Source organism: Gouania willdenowi, chromosome 24 (assembly GCF_900634775.1).
Source record: "Gouania willdenowi chromosome 24, fGouWil2.1, whole genome shotgun sequence".
Taxonomy (NCBI): Eukaryota; Metazoa; Chordata; class Actinopteri; order Blenniiformes; family Gobiesocidae; genus Gouania; species Gouania willdenowi.
Window position 1 is genome coordinate 13,392,833 of NC_041066.1, and position 19,377 is coordinate 13,412,209.

Below are 19,377 nucleotides of genomic sequence, written 5' to 3' on the forward strand. Positions count from 1 at the left end.
TTCATGTGTTTTTTGGCAAACTCTATGCAGGCTTTCATATGTTTTGCACTGAGTAAAGGCTTCCGTCGGGCCACTCTGCCATAAAGCCCCGACTGGTGGAGGGCTGCAGTGATAGTTGACACGATTGCCAACAAGTGATTCCCTTCTTACCAAAAGGTATTGGCTCGAAGGGATGTGTAAGCTGAAACATGAAAAAAAATTGACTATTCTTCTTCAAAACTCATAGAAATAACATAAAATGTGAAATGCAATTTTAGTACAGTAATAACAAAGTTTTTTGAGTGCAAAGAAGAAATATATTTCTAATTTTGATTTCATGCTCAATGTTGAGCAAGGCTAATGATTAGCTCTCAGATGTATAGCACTATATCAAAAGGAGGGGTAATTTTAATTGTATGGTAATATTTTCATTTTACTTGTCGGTTCTGCCTTTAGAACCATATTAGGTTTTATGTAACCCCTAAAGAAAAATATTTCAGTCTTTATTTGTGCAGATTTTACAATACTAATAGTTTTAGTTGTGGTTCTACCAGTCCTTTTTCCCTTGACAAAACTGGGAGATTCCTAAATACAAGCAATTGAATAGTGACAAAAAGAAGAAAGAAAAAAAATGATTTAAAAATCTTAATCTAATCTGGATTAAAATTGTTTTTAGGAAAATAGAAAACTAAAACTTTTCTTTGAGAAAGCACATCACATCAAACCTAGACTCTCATCATTTGGCCGTCGTTTCATTTCACTGGTTTTCGTAACTTAAGACCAACATCCCCTTATCAGGCCCTGATAACCCCAACTCTGTCAGTGGGGTCAATTACATTTTGCAGTTACAAGTACGTCATCAATTATTATTTAAGTCCGTTTGGCAGTCATTCTTGAAATGTCTTGTACCTGTAATTTAATAATTCTGTTATTTATTTATTTTTTTCATTTTTCATGCTTGTTTTTATACAGAACTTACAATTTAACTGGACTGGAAACAAACCTGACATTGGGCCAAGTTGGTGTGAAAAGGCAGGACATGACGTTAAATGATGGACATGATGTTAAATATGGGTTAGCAATTGTATATACATAACTTATAAAGCACAGGTATTTATACCATATTAAGTCCACTAATTTCTTGACGGACCAAGTCAGCTGTTTCTACACATTTGATTAATACTAACACTGAAATAACTTCATTAAAAAACTAAAAACTTACTATCTCACTGTCAAATACTACACTGGGAGATTTTTGGATCAATCCAGAATAGCAGAAAAAGAATATGAAGTGTATTGAAGCAGAATCAGCTCACAATACTGCAAAATGTAGCACTTTTTTTTTTTTACTGTCATAAAGCTACACCTTATTTCTGGCTGTATTAATACAGTCGTTTCATCAGAATTCCTTCAAATGATCCTCCACAATATGTATTTGTCTCATGCTGCGGTTTCACACAGTCCCCTTTAATGTTAATAGCTTTGTAGGAAAAGAAAAAGCTGCAATTCCAGTCTAAAAGACGTGACAAGCAACTGTAAGTGACAGCTCTGACCAGGTCCTAACACTGACAAATGCTGACCTTTCATTTCCTGACACAGCAGTTGCATTTAACACACACCCCTGTGCCCCTGGGCCACCTAACACACTCACATTCACACAAAGATGTGCACACGGCAGTGGTTTTGTGTGATCCTCCACAAAGGACAGAGGACGTGGGTACATTGGTGCATGAGCACAGATGCATTACGCTAAGAGGTGAAAAATGGAAAGGTGTAGTAAATAGACTGAACAACATGCAACATCAATTTTTTTTATTTCAAAATATTACCTAAACAGAATTCAATTTAAAATAAGCCACAAGGGTCCAATGTTAATTGGGCTGTTTTGAACTGAAGCACCACCTGTTATTGCTATGTCACTCTATAATGTAGGACAAGCTGCTCAATGGGAAAAGTGAAAGAGGAAGTAAAACACGCACTCCAACATACACCAAAGGAGTCCCAGGAAACACAAAGATGGTGACTCTAAAACTAAGAAGTTTAAAAAAGCTGCAGATGTCCTATAGGTCAGTGGTTCTCAACTTTATCAGCTCGCGACCCCCAAAATAAAATAACATTCACTGTTATCCAGGGAGTTTATTATTATTTGGGCCTATAGTCATCTTAAAGATGTAAATCTTTGTTTTAATCTGAAATGAAATGGGTTATAGGCACCGACGGACCCCCGCGACCCTGAAAAGACGGGAAAAAGCGGGTCTGAAAATGGATGGATGGATGGATGGTTAAAAGTGACGAAAAATGGTGGAAAAGAAATTGGTTAAAAGTTGCAAATTAGAGCCAAAAAAGGACAGAAAAAGTGGTAAAAAGGGGTTCAAAGTGTAAACATTGGCTTAAAAGTGGCAGAAAAAAGTAGGAACGATTACTTTAAAATGGCAAATAAGGGGCATGACAAATCCTGAAGGTGTATAAATTGGCAAAAAGAAGCATAACATAGGGTGAAAAGAGGTTAAAAGTGACAAGAATGGGTCAACATATGTGACATTAGGTGAAAAAAGAGGTGGAAAGGGTTTAAAAGTGCCGAAAATATCTTAAAAGTGGGAAATATTGTACAGAAAAGGCATTTCAATTTGATGGAGAAGTGGCAGGAATGGGAGTAATGTAGCAAAAAGTGATGAAAATAGGTTCAAATAAGAAAAACTTGGTGTGGTTTCAGAAAAAGGGTAAAAATAAGCAAAAATGGGCTCAAATTGTAAAAAAATAAAAAAAATACCCCAAATGGGGTCCCGACCCCAATGTTGAGAACCCCTGCTATAGGTAACCGTAGAACTAGTTTCTTGTTGTCCTATCAAAACTATTGGACAAAGTATCACCTTAACCTTTAGGAGGAAAAAAACTACAGCAAACTGTCTGCTACAATGCAGCTAAACACCAAGCAATTATCAACAGGTTTTAAAACAGGGCTCCATGAAAATCTACAGCGGTAAAGTTTGTGGCCCTCATGCAAAAATTAAGAATTTTGCACGAAGAAAAATGCAGCTGCCATTTAACAAAAACTCATGTTGTTTAAAAAAAAATAACTGTCAAGCAATAGAGAGAGCACAGATTGCAGAATATAAAGCAAAGAGAGACATGAGAGGAGTGAGCAGGTAGATGTAGCTGCTGGTTGTCGATCTCTACTATCACAAGTCTAAAGAGAAGTCTGCATGGTACAAAAATCATCGGTAAAAAAAAGACGCTTCGCTGCCATCGAGTCAGGGGAAAAGGAGTTGGCGAGCACTGCCGACGCTTCACGCCTTCTCTTCAACCGCCTCCTCCGCAGCTTCAGTTACCTACAGGGAAGAAGAGAGGAAGGAAGGAACGAGCTGGTGAAAGAAGAAACAGATGCTTTCAAGATCCAATCTGGTACGATTCCAGCTGGAGGTGCAAGAAACCAACCACATTAGGGAGATATGACCTACAGCAGGGTTTTTCAACCTTAAGGGTCAGGACTAGTGATGAACCGATACATCGGGCGGCCGATATTATTGGCCGATTTTTGCGTTTTTTACGTGTATCGGCATCGGCCGATGCGGGCTGCTGCGTGTTTTTTACTTGTTCTTGTTCTATATCACCTGTTTTGAATATTTGTTAAATACGTTTTACTCGTTCTTGTTCGACATCACCTGTTTTGAATATTTGTTAAACATTTTTTATTTGTTGTCGTTCTACCTCACCTTTGTTAATTTCAATAAATGTTCCTTTTTTTTTTTTTTTAAATTCAGACTCGCATTTGTTATCATCATTGTGTAATTTTTATGATGTAAATTGAGGGAGCAAAAGTAGTAGTAGTAGTAGTAGTATTAAAATGGGGTCCCTGAAATGTCTAGTAATTGGTAAAAAAATAAAATAAAATTACAAATACACATCACACACACAATACATCAAATCTCTTTAATTAATAAACATGATCAAAAACAAATTAAAAATATAATTCTTTGGGGTCGCCGGACATTGCTGGAATCAAAATGGGGTCACGACCCAAAAAAGTTTGCAAACCTCTGACATACAGGATTCATCTCACAGGTCATTAGAGCTGGATTGGTGGCAGGAAGATTTTTCCAAATATTGTTGATAATTTATAATTTGCACTAACTATTAAAAATAGCTCGTGCAAATTATGATTGCACGAGCTATTTTTAAAACCAAACCGCCCTATAATTATACAATCAAAACACAATTTATTTTGCAACAAATATTGTTTTTTACTTACTGGATAAGTATTCATACTGAAAAGTACTATTTTAAAATATGATGAGAGTAATGCTAGAAATAGAAGGCGTATATCCTCAGACAATAGAGATAGCCTAGCATAACTTGATCAGGGACAGGAAACACTGTTAAGGTAACCTGCTTATTTATTATTGTGGTAATTCATACTCTTTAGTTCTTGTTCTTTTGCTATTAGTTTCTGATTTTACCAAATATTTCCACCAATGATAGCCACGTTTAGTGCCTTAATGCTAGCAGTTAGCTAGCATATACTAGCTAATAGCAGGGTTGTTCCTCCAGACCAGGATCTTTCTGATCGTCTCCCTGTTCCAATAATAATACTAGTTATTTATTTTTATTACCTTTGGCATTTAATTCCAAACAAAAAACAAAAAAAAAAGTAAAAAACAAAGATTTAATCCTGTTATAAAAACAAAATAAGGGAGTTTTTTCTTCCCACTGTCGCTAAATGCTTGTTGTTGTGGATGATTGTTGGGTTCTTTTTTTCTCACTATGATTTTTACATTGTTAAGTACTTTGAGATGAGTTGTTGTATTCTGCGCTACAGTATATAAATAAAGTTGAATTGAATTGAATAAGTTCGAAGAAGTAGGAAGAATTATACAATTGTTAAGTCCCAGCCCTCTTATCAACACCTTATGATTGATTGCAATATTATTGTTACATCCTATACAGAATTAATACATTTAATATACAACACACATTAGAACTGCACAAATAAAAAGTATATAACTATACCATATACATCATCAACTTCATTACAATAAAAATAGTACCAATCCCTAATTGTTATGGAAATGCATACAATTCACTTACATATATACATGCATGCTAATAACTAGGGGTGTCCCGATCCGATATCGATATCGGTCCGATATCAGCCTGAAAACAACTCAAATCAAATTCAAATTTCCGATTTTTTTTTTGCAATTCATTTTTATTTATTTTATTCAATTGTAGAATACTGTAGATATTATGTTGAAGGTTAAAATGTATGTAACCAATTGGTTAATAATAAATGGGTCAGTTTTTCTCATACCTACTGTTGCTGCCTATTGTTCTCTGTTAGAGTAACATCACCTGATTAAGCCTTTTCTAACATTCCACACTACAAAATAAGTCATTATTATTTTTTTATTAAAAGAAAAAAAAAAAAAGTAATAAAAGTATGTATGATTCATGCTGATATCGTATCAAATCAATATCGGTATCGGCCGATACGCAAGGCTGCAATATGGTACCATATCAGAAATGAAAAAGTTATATCGGGACATCCCTACTCATAACCAATGGATTTAATAAACCATATTAAATAGTAAAATCCTTAATTTACTTTATAAGACATCCAGATTCAGATGTGGATTATCATTGCAGTGATAAAATATACTTTTGGCTTTATATAAATCACTTCATCCCTATGTTCTCATGCAGATCTTGTATTAGCTTGACATCGTCTTTGTCCTTCTCACCATGAAAAAATAACCAATCAACACACAAATCACGCTGAGCAAAGGTTGGAATTATTAGTATTAGTATCCAAACACACACACAGATGGTTAGAAGTTAGATGCACTCTGCCGTACCCTTAACTCTGACTGTTTTGCTCTGCCCTTTCACTGACATCAAGGAGGGCCCCATGCTTCTGATGGAGGACACACTGACAGACGGACGAGACACATAGATCTGCGTGTGCGTGCACGTTTGTGTGCATCGGATGTGAAGTGTATTGTTGAGACACAGATGTTGATGTAGACATGTGGGATGACATTATAACAAAAAACATCAAGTAAGGGTCAGAATGTTTTCCTTCTTCAAAGTGAATATTTTCCCCTACTTTCATTTGCATGTACCTCATTAGTCTTGGTGTCTCCGTTCTGGGCTGGTCCATCACCTCGCTTTCCTTTGGTGACACTTTTCTTTACCTTCACCACCTTATCATCTGCCACCTTCTGCACGTGGAAAAGAACATACGCTGCATATAAAGTCAAGGTATGGATTGTTTTCTGAGGATGTGTAGAAAAGTTGAAAGAAAATGTCAGATTTTTTATTTCAAACGAACTGACTGCCCTACGCCAAAAACAATGGATTACATATCAGTGCTGATGACAGAAAGGCAAGTATCATACATGAAACAGGCAAATAACAACCTATTGACTTATCAATGAAAAAACAATTCAAGTATCTATTTTTAGGCCGGGTTACCGGACTCAGAACGCCACTCACTTTGTTTTTCTTCTTCTTCTTCTTCTTCTTGTGTACACTAGTTAAAGTCGCTACTCCTCTGTTATTAGAGAACGGATCGGGCTGAAATTTGGCAGATTTGGGACCCAGGGAGGCGCCAAGGGGCCCCAAAAGAAAGAAAAAAAAAAAGTAAATTTCTCATTTATTTGCGAGTCAAATGTTACGAAGGTTGGTGGTACCAAAATATTGGCACATACCAATATACAAATGGGGCCCATTACCCCGTACGTGTCACTGGGGCGCCAAGGGGACCCCATTCTTCAAGTGACTACCCCTGCGTTAGTTCTCGTTAGATCGGAATGCAGTTTGGGATGAATATTCTATGAATGAATATGATGAGACGCTTGGAGCCCTTTTTTTGAAAGGGGGCCCGGGGGCCCACCCCCCATTTACAGAAATTTCCAAATTTATGGGAACATAGTCGTGTGATATATTGTTTCAAAGGTAATTCAACGTAGATCACGATTATGCCTCGCACAATTCAATTAGGGCCTCCCTTTTTCAGGCAATTTCCATTAAAGTCGTTTTCTCATTTATTTGTGAGTCAAATATTGCAACACTTGGTGATACCAAATCATTGACACATGCCAATATATGAATGGGGTCCATTACTCCGTATGTGCCACAAGGGCACAAAGGGGCCCCATTTTTCAAACGACTCCTCCTCCCTTAATGATTGTTGAAACGTGTTGTAATTTGACATAGATACTGTATTCTATGAGCGGATGTCAAGAGCCTCTCGGAGACCGTTTTGAAAGGGGGGAGGGCAGGGGCCCACCCCCTTTTCCGGTCATTTCTAAATTTATCGGAACATAGTCGTGTGATATATCGCTTCAAAGGCAGTTCAACGTAAATTACCATTTTACGTCTCACAATTTCATTTGTTATACTCGGTAGAACCGAGTCATTACACTGAATTCTCGGGAACGTGGTACGTGCTATTCGGCGCGGAGACGTTCCGCGGGCCCGGCGGTAGTTCATCAGACTTGTCACTATAGGACAGGAGGTTTTTCTTCCACTTTTTTTTTATTAGGTTTTATATTCCGATGAGCCTTATGTAATACATATTTTCAATATTGTGCATTGTGTTGATGTGCTTATTGGCTCCGATGAACATATGACCATAGTCGCTCTTACCTTGACCACAGCCTTCTTGGGTTTAGCCTCTGGCTTGGGTGGAGAAGGTTTCTACAAATTACACCAGAAAGAAAAAGTTAGAATTCATACACGTATAGGAGAAGTGCACATAGCCTTTATTTCTCTTTTGGACCATTTATTTCTCTTTTCTATTTACTTTCTTTAAACGTTTTTATGTTTAGTTTAAAATGTGTTACCAAATCTAAGCAGCACAGTTGCTTCTTATATATTTCCTATAGAATATGACATATTTCTGTCCTTAGTGATACTAGATCGGAATCTATTTAATCTGACATCTGATCACTCGGCGTTGACTATGAAAATTGTCTGAGTCAAATATATTTCTGTGATTTAAATACAGGAAATGACATGCATACAAAACGAAATGATTATAATAAAAAAATAAAAATTGAGGGGTAATTTCTTTTCATGTACATTAATCTTATAGGCAGAAGCTAAAAATTGTCCAAATGAATGGCATAAGTCAAGAAAATAGTATACCCGTAATTACAATATTCAAGCATAAAAACATTTTTTTTTTAATAATTATACTCTTAGAGAAAAAAAAAAAATCCTCCACAATGGAAAGAGAAATAGCTCGGCTAATCAAGAATACTGAAAACAGAAGAAGCCAGTTAGCAGCTGCTTGTAAATATAACCGCTCCAAGATGACAACATTGTCACGTTATTATCAGTTGTTTGGCTCTTAAACACATAACGAAGCAGCTGTTGAATATTTACCCAGCTGCAGTCACACGAAGCCAGTCACTCAGTACAGAAAATAGTTCACGTTTTCTTCCAAACGTTTTGGCCTTATCGATTTTACACAATATTAGTAAACCTTTTATCTGACTAACATTAAAGAAGGACGCTGGAGACCAGAGGGAGTGGCTAAAAACATGCATAGTTCATGAAAATGAGACATTTGAGCTTCTTGGGTAAATGTTATCGTGCTGCCAATAAAACACGTCCCGGAAAAACAAACACAGAAAATATTATTAGCTTGTCAAATAAAACTAAAACAAATAACTGATGAGGTTTTAATGCTTCACTGGAGCTTGAATCCGAACATCCTTTTGGTAATAAAAAAAAAAAAAGGTAGTTTGGCAATTTTAAGCTCTGATCTCTGAGTGCCAACTTTATCGTTTAAACACTAATGAAAGGCAATGTGTGTCTATCTCTGACACAATTAGACAGACACACTTTGCACTGGTTCAGAATTTAAACTGTTGATTTAAAGTGTGGCTTACATGCAAATGAACCAACACATGCAAAGTACAAGACAGATAGAAATGGCCTGTTTGGGCAGAGCTGCATGATGACATCAAACTGGAATTGTCATGGTTACCATTACCATTACCATTCATCGTCGGAAGTGTACTCTCATCCGACGCTAACGGCTATGCTAACGGCAGTTCGGCATGACAAGATCGCTGCTTCCAACTGTGCATCCGAAACGTGTCCTTTTCGCTTTAGCTGGTGTTGGGCACAGAACCTCCTCGAGGACATTTCGGAGGATTTAGAGACTCCTAAGTGTTGCAGAGCTAAAGATATATCGCTTCACTTCCGGGTCACGCACTTTGGCAAATCGGTAATGGAGAAAACAAATAAAGGTGTACGTTTTCCATTTTTCGTTTTCTGTACCAAAGCAAACGAGCTTGAATTTGAAAAACAAGGCGTTTTCCGTTTTTTCATTTTGGCTTTGAAGACAAAACTAATGAGTGTTTTTTTTTTTCGTTTTTCACGTTTTTGTTACAATGAATGAAAAACGAATGAACGAATGATACACGGATTCCAGAGGAACACAGATGCCTGCAATATGTGTTCTGCACATTGACAAATTGTCATCATGATAACTTTATGCTTAATTAACCAAAAAAAGAAAAGTTAACTATTATTTTTTTTAATGAAAAAACATTGAATGGGGTCAAACTGACCCCAAGGACAATAGGAGGGTTACAAGTGTGATTGATGCTGGTTCTAGGAGAATTCGTACGTGTCCGTTTGGTGGGTATTCATGCACAGAATATGAAAGAAAAATCATTATATTTGTTTCTACAGTTTGTTTTTTGAAGTTCCTCTAAAATCTTACTTTTTTTTTGTTTCTTTGATCAGAAAACATGTTTTTATTCATCATGTAGCCCCGCTCATCAACAGTCCATTAGAGAACGAGACAAAGACAACAGAGAAAACACATGCATGCCAAGCCACAGCCAATCTGTTTATGGCAATTGTAAAATGCTGATTAGCTTCACCAAATCCATAGAGGATTTTACTCAGTGTGTTTGGCAACGTGACACTTGATATTCACCGAGAGGAAAGAGAGGGCAGTGAGAGCTGTGAAGACAGGGAGAAGGAAAGAACCAAACTTACCGCCGACAATCTCTCTGACCTTCTGGTGGGCTGCTGGGGAAAGACGTGATCAATGAGAGAGAAAGAGTGACAGACAGAGGAGAGATCAGTTGTACCTCTGCATGCTGCTCATCTTCAGCTGATCTAGTTGCTACAAATGGCCCAATGACGTCTATACTGTTGTCGTGTGCAAATATTCTCTCAATCAAACCTTTTTCACACGCACACAACACATACGCACACACAGCACAACAGCAACATGCGACATTTACCTCTTGTTTTGTGACTTTGGGGGTCTCATTTCCCTCAGGACCTTCAGGGGACTGGAAAATAAAATTAAAAAAAACAACAACGGATGTTTATGTCCATTATTCTGGCAAAGATTTAGCTTTACTTTTATTTACTGTACTTGGATGTGACTCCAAATTACAGTCTAATATTAGGTCAATATCAAACCCATCCGCAAACACACATTTACAATAGTTACCAAAGGGATCAATATTAGTCCTCATATGATGTTTGGCTTGGAATCAAATCTAATAATACATTTATGACTGTGATTTGATTTGATTTTCATTCATTTTTCCTACTTTTTCTTTTTTTTCAACTTTGTTGACAAAAAATGTCGTCAATTAAATTTGATTAAGTGACAATAACGAGACTATGACTCATTAAAAAAAGTATTGTAATAAAATAATTTCATCACATAGGACGAAATCCAATCAGAACTCTGTCATTATGTGTTCTCAGGCTTTGATCACATAAAGTATGTATATTTACATTATTAATAACAATACCATTAAAATGTATAGATAAAAAAACATGCATAAACTCCTATGGTGCATATTTTAGTCCACAAAAAATCTTAATGTCATTCAGTGGACAAAAAACTGGATTATAACTGAAATAGTCCTGATGACTAAATTTTGACTTGTATTTTAGTCAAAGAGTATGACTAAAACTAAATCTAAATCAAAATTTGCCATCAAAATGAACGATGTAATGAACTTTCACTTCTTTGTGATTATTTCTATTACTTTTTATTTTACTGGTGTTCATAAATAAATGTGTTTATGCAAATTCCAATACATAGAAATCAGAAAAATGACATTTGTTTCATTAGATTCTGAATATAGATGGTTGATCCATCTTCTAAATCTGTTTATCCAGTTGAGCTTTCTAAATCTGAGTTTAGGAATAAAACTAATTGATGAGTGTTTTGTATTTTTGGTGAAAAACCAAAACACCCTGAAAAAGTGTACATATGTTCAGACAACATGCAATCCCAGACTGAAAGACTACCTTTCACTGAGCAAATAACTAAAGGCTACTGTAACTGTAAAAGCATTCATAATAGCAATTTTATTACCATATTTTATTTGTTGCTATTGCTTGAATAAATAATGCATTCATTTAGTTGAGAATATTTCATTATAAAAGATCATCACTTTGGATGTAATCTCATTATTTCACAGTGTAAAGCCCGATTCACATTAGTAAAAGACAATGATGGGCCTAGTTTTTAAACTTTCTTTAATTATAAAAATGTCTTTATTTCTTAAAATGTCCTTTTAGCATTTAAAATATAATGGAAATTTTAACACCTACACATTTATATCCTTTTAAATAGTTGAGCATTGACTTAAAATCAGATTGAAAAAACTTCTAAAAATCCACAAAGAAATGTAAAAAAAAAAAAAAGTGACAATTTAACTAGAATATAAAACATATTGTGTGTAGATTTGCATTTTGAATAAGGCTCAAATGTAAGCTTTTCCCAGAAATCTGTCATAAATGAACTGTTTTATTACATGTTTACTTTTTCGCAGACCTTTGGAATGGCCGACTTTGGTCCACGGGCTGTCTATTGAACACCACTGCTGTACAGATTAGTGCTTTGGTAAAATGGCTTTAGAAATTATTTTTAAAATTAAAAAATTAAATAAAAAAAGGATTTCTAAAGGTTACACTTTTTATTTTAAGACGAGAATACATCTCAGATGATTATTATTGATGTTTTCAGTTCAGATGCAGGTTTTTAGCACTAAATAAATACATACATAAATCTAAAAAAGATAGAGAAAAATCAGAAATGCTGATGTCCTTCAGGTGATGTTCACATTCACACAGTCCATCCTCGGTGAGCAAGGACGTTGCACAGCAGGAGAAATAGGAGAGAGATAACGTTGCCCTGCAGGTTGCCCATCGCATCATTTGCATGTGTTCGACCACCGCCCCAGGACAGGATCGAGGCCCCATCCATTCATTATCTGTCCCTCTGCGCAAACAATGGCAAACATCACAGAGGGGGAAAAAAGACAGGTTCATATGCGTGCGTGTGTGCGCGCGATGATGATGATGATGATGATGCAATACACAGGAGCTAGCTCCGTGCACTTTGTGTTTACATTGAGTCACTGCCTCTTTAAACGTGTCCGACAGCCTGTGAAGCTCAATCTTCATTCCTTTATATTTGATTTATTTATCTTCTCAGATGGATCCGTTACATGTTGAATGGACAGGACCGTCATTTTGCTCACAGATGAGCCAAAAAATAGCCGATACACTGAGGAGCTTGTGTTTTTTCCCCCTCCTCTCTCTTAGATTAACGCCTGGAATGTGCGTAAAAAAGCGCCCAAGAGAAAAAGGCGATAACGCACGTCCCGTTACGCGCTCATCCATCCATCGGCTTATACACTCATAGTGCGCACTACTGTGGTGGTAAATAAACCGAGTGAAAGAACGGCCATGAACATAAGCACTGCGGGATTTCTTAGAATTCTGTGAGAGAACAGCAGCGCGTAAAAAGCCCAGAGGAGCGGCACCAAACGCCTCCTCAAACTTTGGCATCTCCTCCTCACCTGCTTCGACGTCGCGCACCGCTGTTTTCCCCTCATATGCAAAAGACACACACATCAAAAACTACACAGAAGTGTGCATGGGACGACACTCACCTTCCTCTTCGGCATTTTTAACGCCTGAAATACGCGCTGTTCAAGCTTGACAAATGCAACTAAAAAAAAGGGTCAACAGTGGAGAGTTTGAACTACCACGACATTCAAGATCAATATCTAAAGCACCTTCGATAATATGTTGATCATATGCACTCCCCCAAAACTCTGCACCGCACGCGATCATTGGACAGAGACCTCCAAATCCTCTCCTGCCCTGACTCCTGATTGGCCAGTCCACCCTGTATGCAAATGTAAGCTCAGTCACCATTGGCTTGGATTTCTTAGTGTCCGCACGTGATTGGATAGAAGCTCATTGTGCGCAGGTCCAGAGAAAGTAGGGATAAGCCAATGGAAACGCGGTTTGTTGTCAGTGGTTCTGGGTAATGTAGGAAGGGAAAGAAATGGTGTGAAAATTCTACAATGTAAAGAACTAGAAAAAAAAAAAAAAAACAGACACAATGTCACAATGTCTGCTGTAAAGACCTAGAGAAGTCATGCACTTCATTTTACAAATAAAACAGGTCACACAAAAGCACTTTGTACATGTAAGACTCATATTAGTTAATACTGATAGACTTGAAAATTAAGGCTTGAATTATTTGTATTTGAAGTAAAACACAGTACTTTAGATTTTTTTTTTTTTTTTTTACATGTTTAACTATCCATCTTGTCTGTTCAAAATGCACACACAATCTGATTGTCTGTCTTGAGGGCTACATTATCAACATTCATGTCAGCATTAGAATAAAGAGTCATTTTTTGTTTTTGTTGTTTGCGTCATGTTTCTTTGCTTATTTGTGTCATTTATTATGGTTTAGTCTATTTCTGTTCCTACTTTGTGTATTTTTTTATTTTCATTTTGTATTTTTTTTTCTGGTTATTTTATAGTGATTTTTTTTTTTAATTTTTGTTGTTACTTTGTGATTTTTGTCTGTTCATTTTAAAATTTCTTTAGTATTTTTATTAGGGTTGTCCCAATCCAATTTTGATATCGGATATCGGTCCGATATCAGCCAGAAAACGATTTTCATCCGATATATATTATATTTATTCAATTGTAGAATACTGTAGATATTATGTTGAAGGTTAAAATGTATTGGTTAATAATAAATGGGTCAGTTTTTCTCATACCTACTGTTGCTGACTATTGCTTTCTGTTTGAGTGACATCACTTGATCAAGCCTTTTTCTAACATTCCACACTACAAAATAAGTAATAAAAGGATGTATGATTTGTGCTGATATTGTATCATATCGTATCAATATTGGTATTGAGCAATACTCAAGGTGGCAATATTGGTATCGTATCTGAAGTGAAACAAACCTAGTTTTGATGTATTTTTGGAGTAATTTTGTTCAATTCAGTCCAACAGCCCTATGTGTAGCCCCTGGGTCAGTTGCGCATGTTGGGGGGGGGTAAAGGTAAGTGTCAACATTATTGTGCCCTAGTTTGTGCTTCCAAGTATATCTGATATGAACAGTCTGTAAGGCATTGACATTATTTGTCTATTTATTCAAGGGACAATGCATATTAAAAACAAGAAAATGCTAAGAAAACATGTACCTGTGAATATGCAGGATTGCAGCCAAAGCTAATTTCCATCCTCAGTCCCTTGCTGAACCAAAAGCCAGCCTCATTACCGACACAGTAGATTTTATTCAATACATCACCAACATAGAGGCTCACTCTTATACTCCTAAAGGTTGGCATCCAACTTTAAAACAAAATCCAAGCAATAAAAGACAAATAGCAGTCTCTATGGGATCTCCGATTCTAAATTCCTTCAATTTTGTGACAAAAAGTTTCAGTAATTTCAGGAAATTTACAGGGATTATTTGTGAGAAAATGCAGAAATCTAGTATTTCTAAATGCAGTCATATGATACACGCGCAGGAAATGAATGAGCCAGCCCCTGCAAATATTCTGGAGTTTCAATACATTCCTGAATTTGGCAGGACCAAGATATGTACAACTGAATTATTTGGTCATTTACACACTTCATCCTACAGGGTGATTTGAACACTAAAGGGTCAAATTTGGCCCAGGGTCTTGAGTTTGGCACATATGCTGTAGGACACGTGTCAAACGGGCCAAATGTCCTTTTGGAGCATCCAATTCGGTCCGCAGGAGAAACTTAAAATGACAAAGAAAACATGAATCATTGTGTAAATGAAACTCAACTTTCTTGGTGCTTATATCGCATGATCGCAGTCATTTTTAGTGATATACTGTTGAAAAAAACCTCTAAAAAATCTGACAAAATCCTTCAATTTTCCTCAAAACATGACATATTTCCTTCAATCAAATAGATATCGGTCACAGAATTTAGGAGATTTAAAGTGAAAATACTGTTGTCACTGATATCTATCACTAATTGCTTGGATGTCATGGGTTTCTTACACATTTAGTATTTTATATATACGCAGAAGTGCAAACTAGGGCACATTAATGTTGAAATTACTCGTTTTCTCGCATAAAATCTAGACAAGACTCAAACTAATGTATGGAAAAAACCAATGTCAGTGATAATCAAGTTTATATGGCATTTAAATGCAAAGATTAAAGCAAGACATCAGGGAAAATATTATATCCAAAATAAACTGGTGACCAGCCCAAGGTTTACACTTGCGGCCTGAGAAAGCTGGGAAAGGGTCAGGTGAGGAAAATGTGATACAGTGCAGAAGAATGAACGAATTTTATAGCTATTGGATTTATTTATTATAGACATAAGCAACTTATTATAAAGGTATTCACCCCTCACTAAGTGGTCATTTACAGGCTAATCACAGGCTTTATTAGATTGTCTTACGCAAATTTCACTAAAGACAAGTATTCTTTATTATAGCAAAAGTAAACTGACACAATTGTTTTCCCTTCTCATGAAATCATTACACCTGATATGAACCTGTTTTAGCAACACAACAGACATTATGCAACATCACAGCAGAGAGCGAGACAGAAAAAAATAAGGGATCTACACACATGTCACGATAGACAAAGCTCAGACAAAACCCCTTTATTTCCACATCTTTTTCCACACACGTACATGCAATGAATGCACCACGGTTTTCTAAGTCGCCCAGAACAAACAGGAGCACGACTGACATGCTGTTCCCACTGGGATTGACAGTGTCAGCTGAATCAGGGGGCGAACACACACAATGAGGAACACACGTCCCCCCCCTACACACACACACACACACACACACACAGTAAAGGTGCTACATTTGAATACACAAATCAAAATAATTGAAGCCTATAGTGGGCATATGGATATTAATTAGGTTTGTATGTGCTCTGAAAAGTAAACGTTAAATTAAAAACAATTTATACATTAAATAATTAAAAAAATAAAAATAAAAAAAATAATAATAATAATTTAAAAAAAAAAAAAAATATATATATATATATATATATATATATATATATATATATATATATAAAATAATTAAAAATAAATAAATAAATAATTAATTTGATTGACGGATCAGGTCTTCAACTTTAGTTGACTTGATGTAGAGAAAAAAAAAAAACTTGATTTCCTTGATTTTGTGTCCAATTTCCATTTAATTAAGGAAAATGTTATGTAATAATATTAGGAAAATTTAAGGATTTTGTAAAAAAAAAAAAAGGATTCTGCAGAACTTGTTTAACCTCAAATTATCCTCAAATATTACTAACAAAATATTAGGAAAATTGAAGGATTTTGTAAAAAAAAAAATTGATTCTGCAGAACTGTTTAACCTCAAATTATCCTCAAATATTACTAACACATTTTACCCTTGGGGTCAATCTGACCCCAGAAAATGTTTTTTTTTTTTTAGAAAATTCTTAACCAAGTTTTTGTGTCAGGCAATTTGTTTATTTGTTAAATACATAAATAACCCCTCGATAATGAAACCTTGACCTGTTCTCTAGCGCCACCATCAGGCCAAACTTTTAAATGAGAATAAATTAATCTTCAACAGTTTTCATCCAAATCTTTTCAAATTTACTGACAACAGTAATGACCACGAGAGTGTGAACCCTATTGGTTGGTGGTGATGATATGACCTTTCCTGCCACGTTACCAGGTCAATGGGAATGTGAGGTCACACACTGACATACATGTTTCACACAGGTAACACAGCTTGGGGTTAAATTGACCCCAGATGAACACTAATGTGTGCAATATGCATCCAGCACAAAAATCATCATTCGTACACCATCAAATTAGGAAAAGTCGTGAAATATGTAGCAAAAAAGAAAAGTTAACTAGTATGTTTTTTTAATGATAAACATTGAATAGGGTCAAATTGACCCCACGGATAACGGGAGGGTTAAAAGAGACTCAAAAGGATGGTATTGCTATCAGCAAAATGCATAAATCACATAAAACCACACAACCAAATAGACAGTTAAGTCCTATTTAAATGTCACTGAGTGAATAAATGAATGAAGACAATGAGTGGACTCTGGTTAGGAGCATGAGGCAACATCCAGGTGCTGCACAAGGTCAGAAATGTTCTGCCTCCTGCAGGTAAATGACTGAAATGCCATTTTAAGGACTGGAGTAAATACAGTATTAGGTCAGACCGTTGAGTTGGATCCTCATCGACAGAGTGATGCTGACACCTTGTGGAAATCTGTATGTAATATTTTCCAACCCAGTGATTCCCTTCCTATTATTAGGAATGACTAACAGGTTTTATCCCAGAGGCTGTTTGTAATTCAATGACGTAGGAAAATCATACACAAATACCTGTCGGCTTCTTCAACACACCAATCGTCCAAGGGATTTCAACCACAAACAGGTCTTGTCAACTATATTTATTGTCTGTTTTAATAAGGTGGATAGATTTGGTCAAATACATTTTGTTAAATGAAAAAAGCAAGTTAGTGCATTTATTTATTTATTTATTTATTTTTATTGTAGATGTAGGAGACCATGTCCTCCTCCATTTTTTCTCTAACAACCAGGGTCATTCACCCATGAATGAATAAAAATAGATAAAGTTTTTACACAGTGTGTACACATTATTATTTATTTCAAACATCAAGACAAAACAATGAAATTCTGCGACACAACAAACCATTAAAAAAAAAAAAAAATACAACCTATTTTAAAATTTAAAATAATGCACGATAATACAATATAACACCTACAGGTATAGTGCAAATGTCTCGAGGGAACAATAACAAAAATGGTGAAAAATCCAAAAGCAATGCAAAACAGTGCAATCAAAAGTTAAAGTAGAATATAAATGTTTCAGTACAAGGACATTTCTACTTTCCTGTTTGGTTTTACTAGTCAGTAACACAAAGCTTAAAGAACACAATTTCCAAACAATACAATAGAATTAAATAGATTAAAACAAGAATGAAAATAAAATAAATATAAACATAAATATGGGAAGAAGATTTGCAGGTATAGTTACATATTTTTAATATTAATATTCAATTAAGATAAAACATGTACAGTGATTGTAAAGGGTGTTTTTCACGTTTATTATACCTTTTTAAATTAAAAATAAATAAATAATTACAATAAAAAAAAAATTTGGGGCGCCCATCCAGCAGATAGCTCCCTAGACGGCCGCCTGTGTTGCCTGTCGGGAAGGCCGGCCCTGCTCACAACCCATGAACACCTGCTTTTTCAAGAGCTGAGACAGAAACCCACTTCCCTCAGGCTTTTGCTCCAAGAATTAACAAAAACATTCTAAAAGTGGACACAGATTTTTGATACAATTTTGACATGTATTTGTCAATAACTCTTTTATTCACAGGAAACCTTATTCTAAGGTTTCCTGTGAACACCTTGAGAATTGTTGCCTTTAAGCTAACCCATTCTTCCCCTGACAGCAGGTGTCCGACTTAAGGCCCGGGGGCCAAATCTGGCCCTTAAGAGCATCCAATTTGGCCCACAGGAGAAAATTTAAATGACAGAAAACAGTAATCTTTGTGTAAATTACCAACTAATTTAGTTGTACATATCTCAGCCCCTGCAAATACACAAATTCAATGATATCCACAATATTTGCCAGTGCTAGCAGTTTTCCTGTGTTTACAATGCATAACGGAAGATTTTTTTAAATGGAAATGTTTCCAAATTCCCGCATTTTTTCTGAAAATATTCCAAAGAGTTTGCCTATACTTTAAACAGAAATTAGTCACAAAATCAAGTACATTTAAAGGGAAGATGTAGACATGCTAATATTGTTGAAAAAGAACATGTCTTAAATCTAGGCTGTGAATGCCAAGGTTTTTGTATTATTTGCAAAGTGGCAAAGTTTCTCACTTTGAATGGAAACACCCTCGGCAAGGCGCCAGTCCATCGCAAGGCAACACAACACACAGACAGACCAACAACCACTCACATTCACTCCTACAGGCAATTTAGAGACTCATGTTTTTGGATTGTGGGTGGATGCCGGAGTACCTGGAGAAAACCCATGCAGCACGGGGA

General features: G+C 35.9%; 1 protein-coding gene across 4 annotated transcripts; it reads right to left on the bottom strand.

Moving 5' to 3' along the window:
- Window positions 1-1,770: 1,770 nt before the first annotated feature.
- hmgn3 (high mobility group nucleosomal binding domain 3) lies at window positions 1,771-13,133 on the bottom strand. 4 transcript variants are annotated; one of them, XM_028439790.1, is made up of 7 exons: window positions 12,933-13,133; window positions 10,251-10,301; window positions 10,000-10,029; window positions 7,627-7,677; window positions 6,099-6,197; window positions 5,832-5,931; window positions 1,771-3,308 (listed from the first exon to the last, which is right to left on the bottom strand). In XM_028439790.1, the coding sequence occupies exons 1-7, from the start codon at window positions 12,945-12,947 to the stop codon at window positions 3,301-3,303; spliced, it is 354 nt and encodes a 117-aa protein (XP_028295591.1). In that variant the 5' UTR covers window positions 12,948-13,133; the 3' UTR covers window positions 1,771-3,300. The 4 variants fall into 4 exon arrangements, with proteins under 4 accessions (XP_028295591.1, XP_028295590.1, XP_028295592.1 ...); XM_028439789.1 differs by having other exon boundaries at window positions 10,000-10,032; XM_028439791.1 differs by lacking the exon at window positions 10,000-10,029.
- Window positions 13,134-19,377: the final 6,244 nt, after the last annotated feature.

Bases quoted from the DNA above. Each gene is read 5' to 3' on its own strand.
- hmgn3 (XM_028439789.1), bottom strand. The intron at 10,033-10,250 runs GTAAATGTCGCA...GTCTTTCCCCAG, and splicing joins CCAAAGTCACAAAACAAGAG to CAGCCCACCAGAAGGTCAGA. The intron at 5,932-6,098 runs GTACATGCAAAT...ACGCACACGCAG, and splicing joins GAGACACCAAGACTAATGAG to ATCTATGTGTCTCGTCCGTC.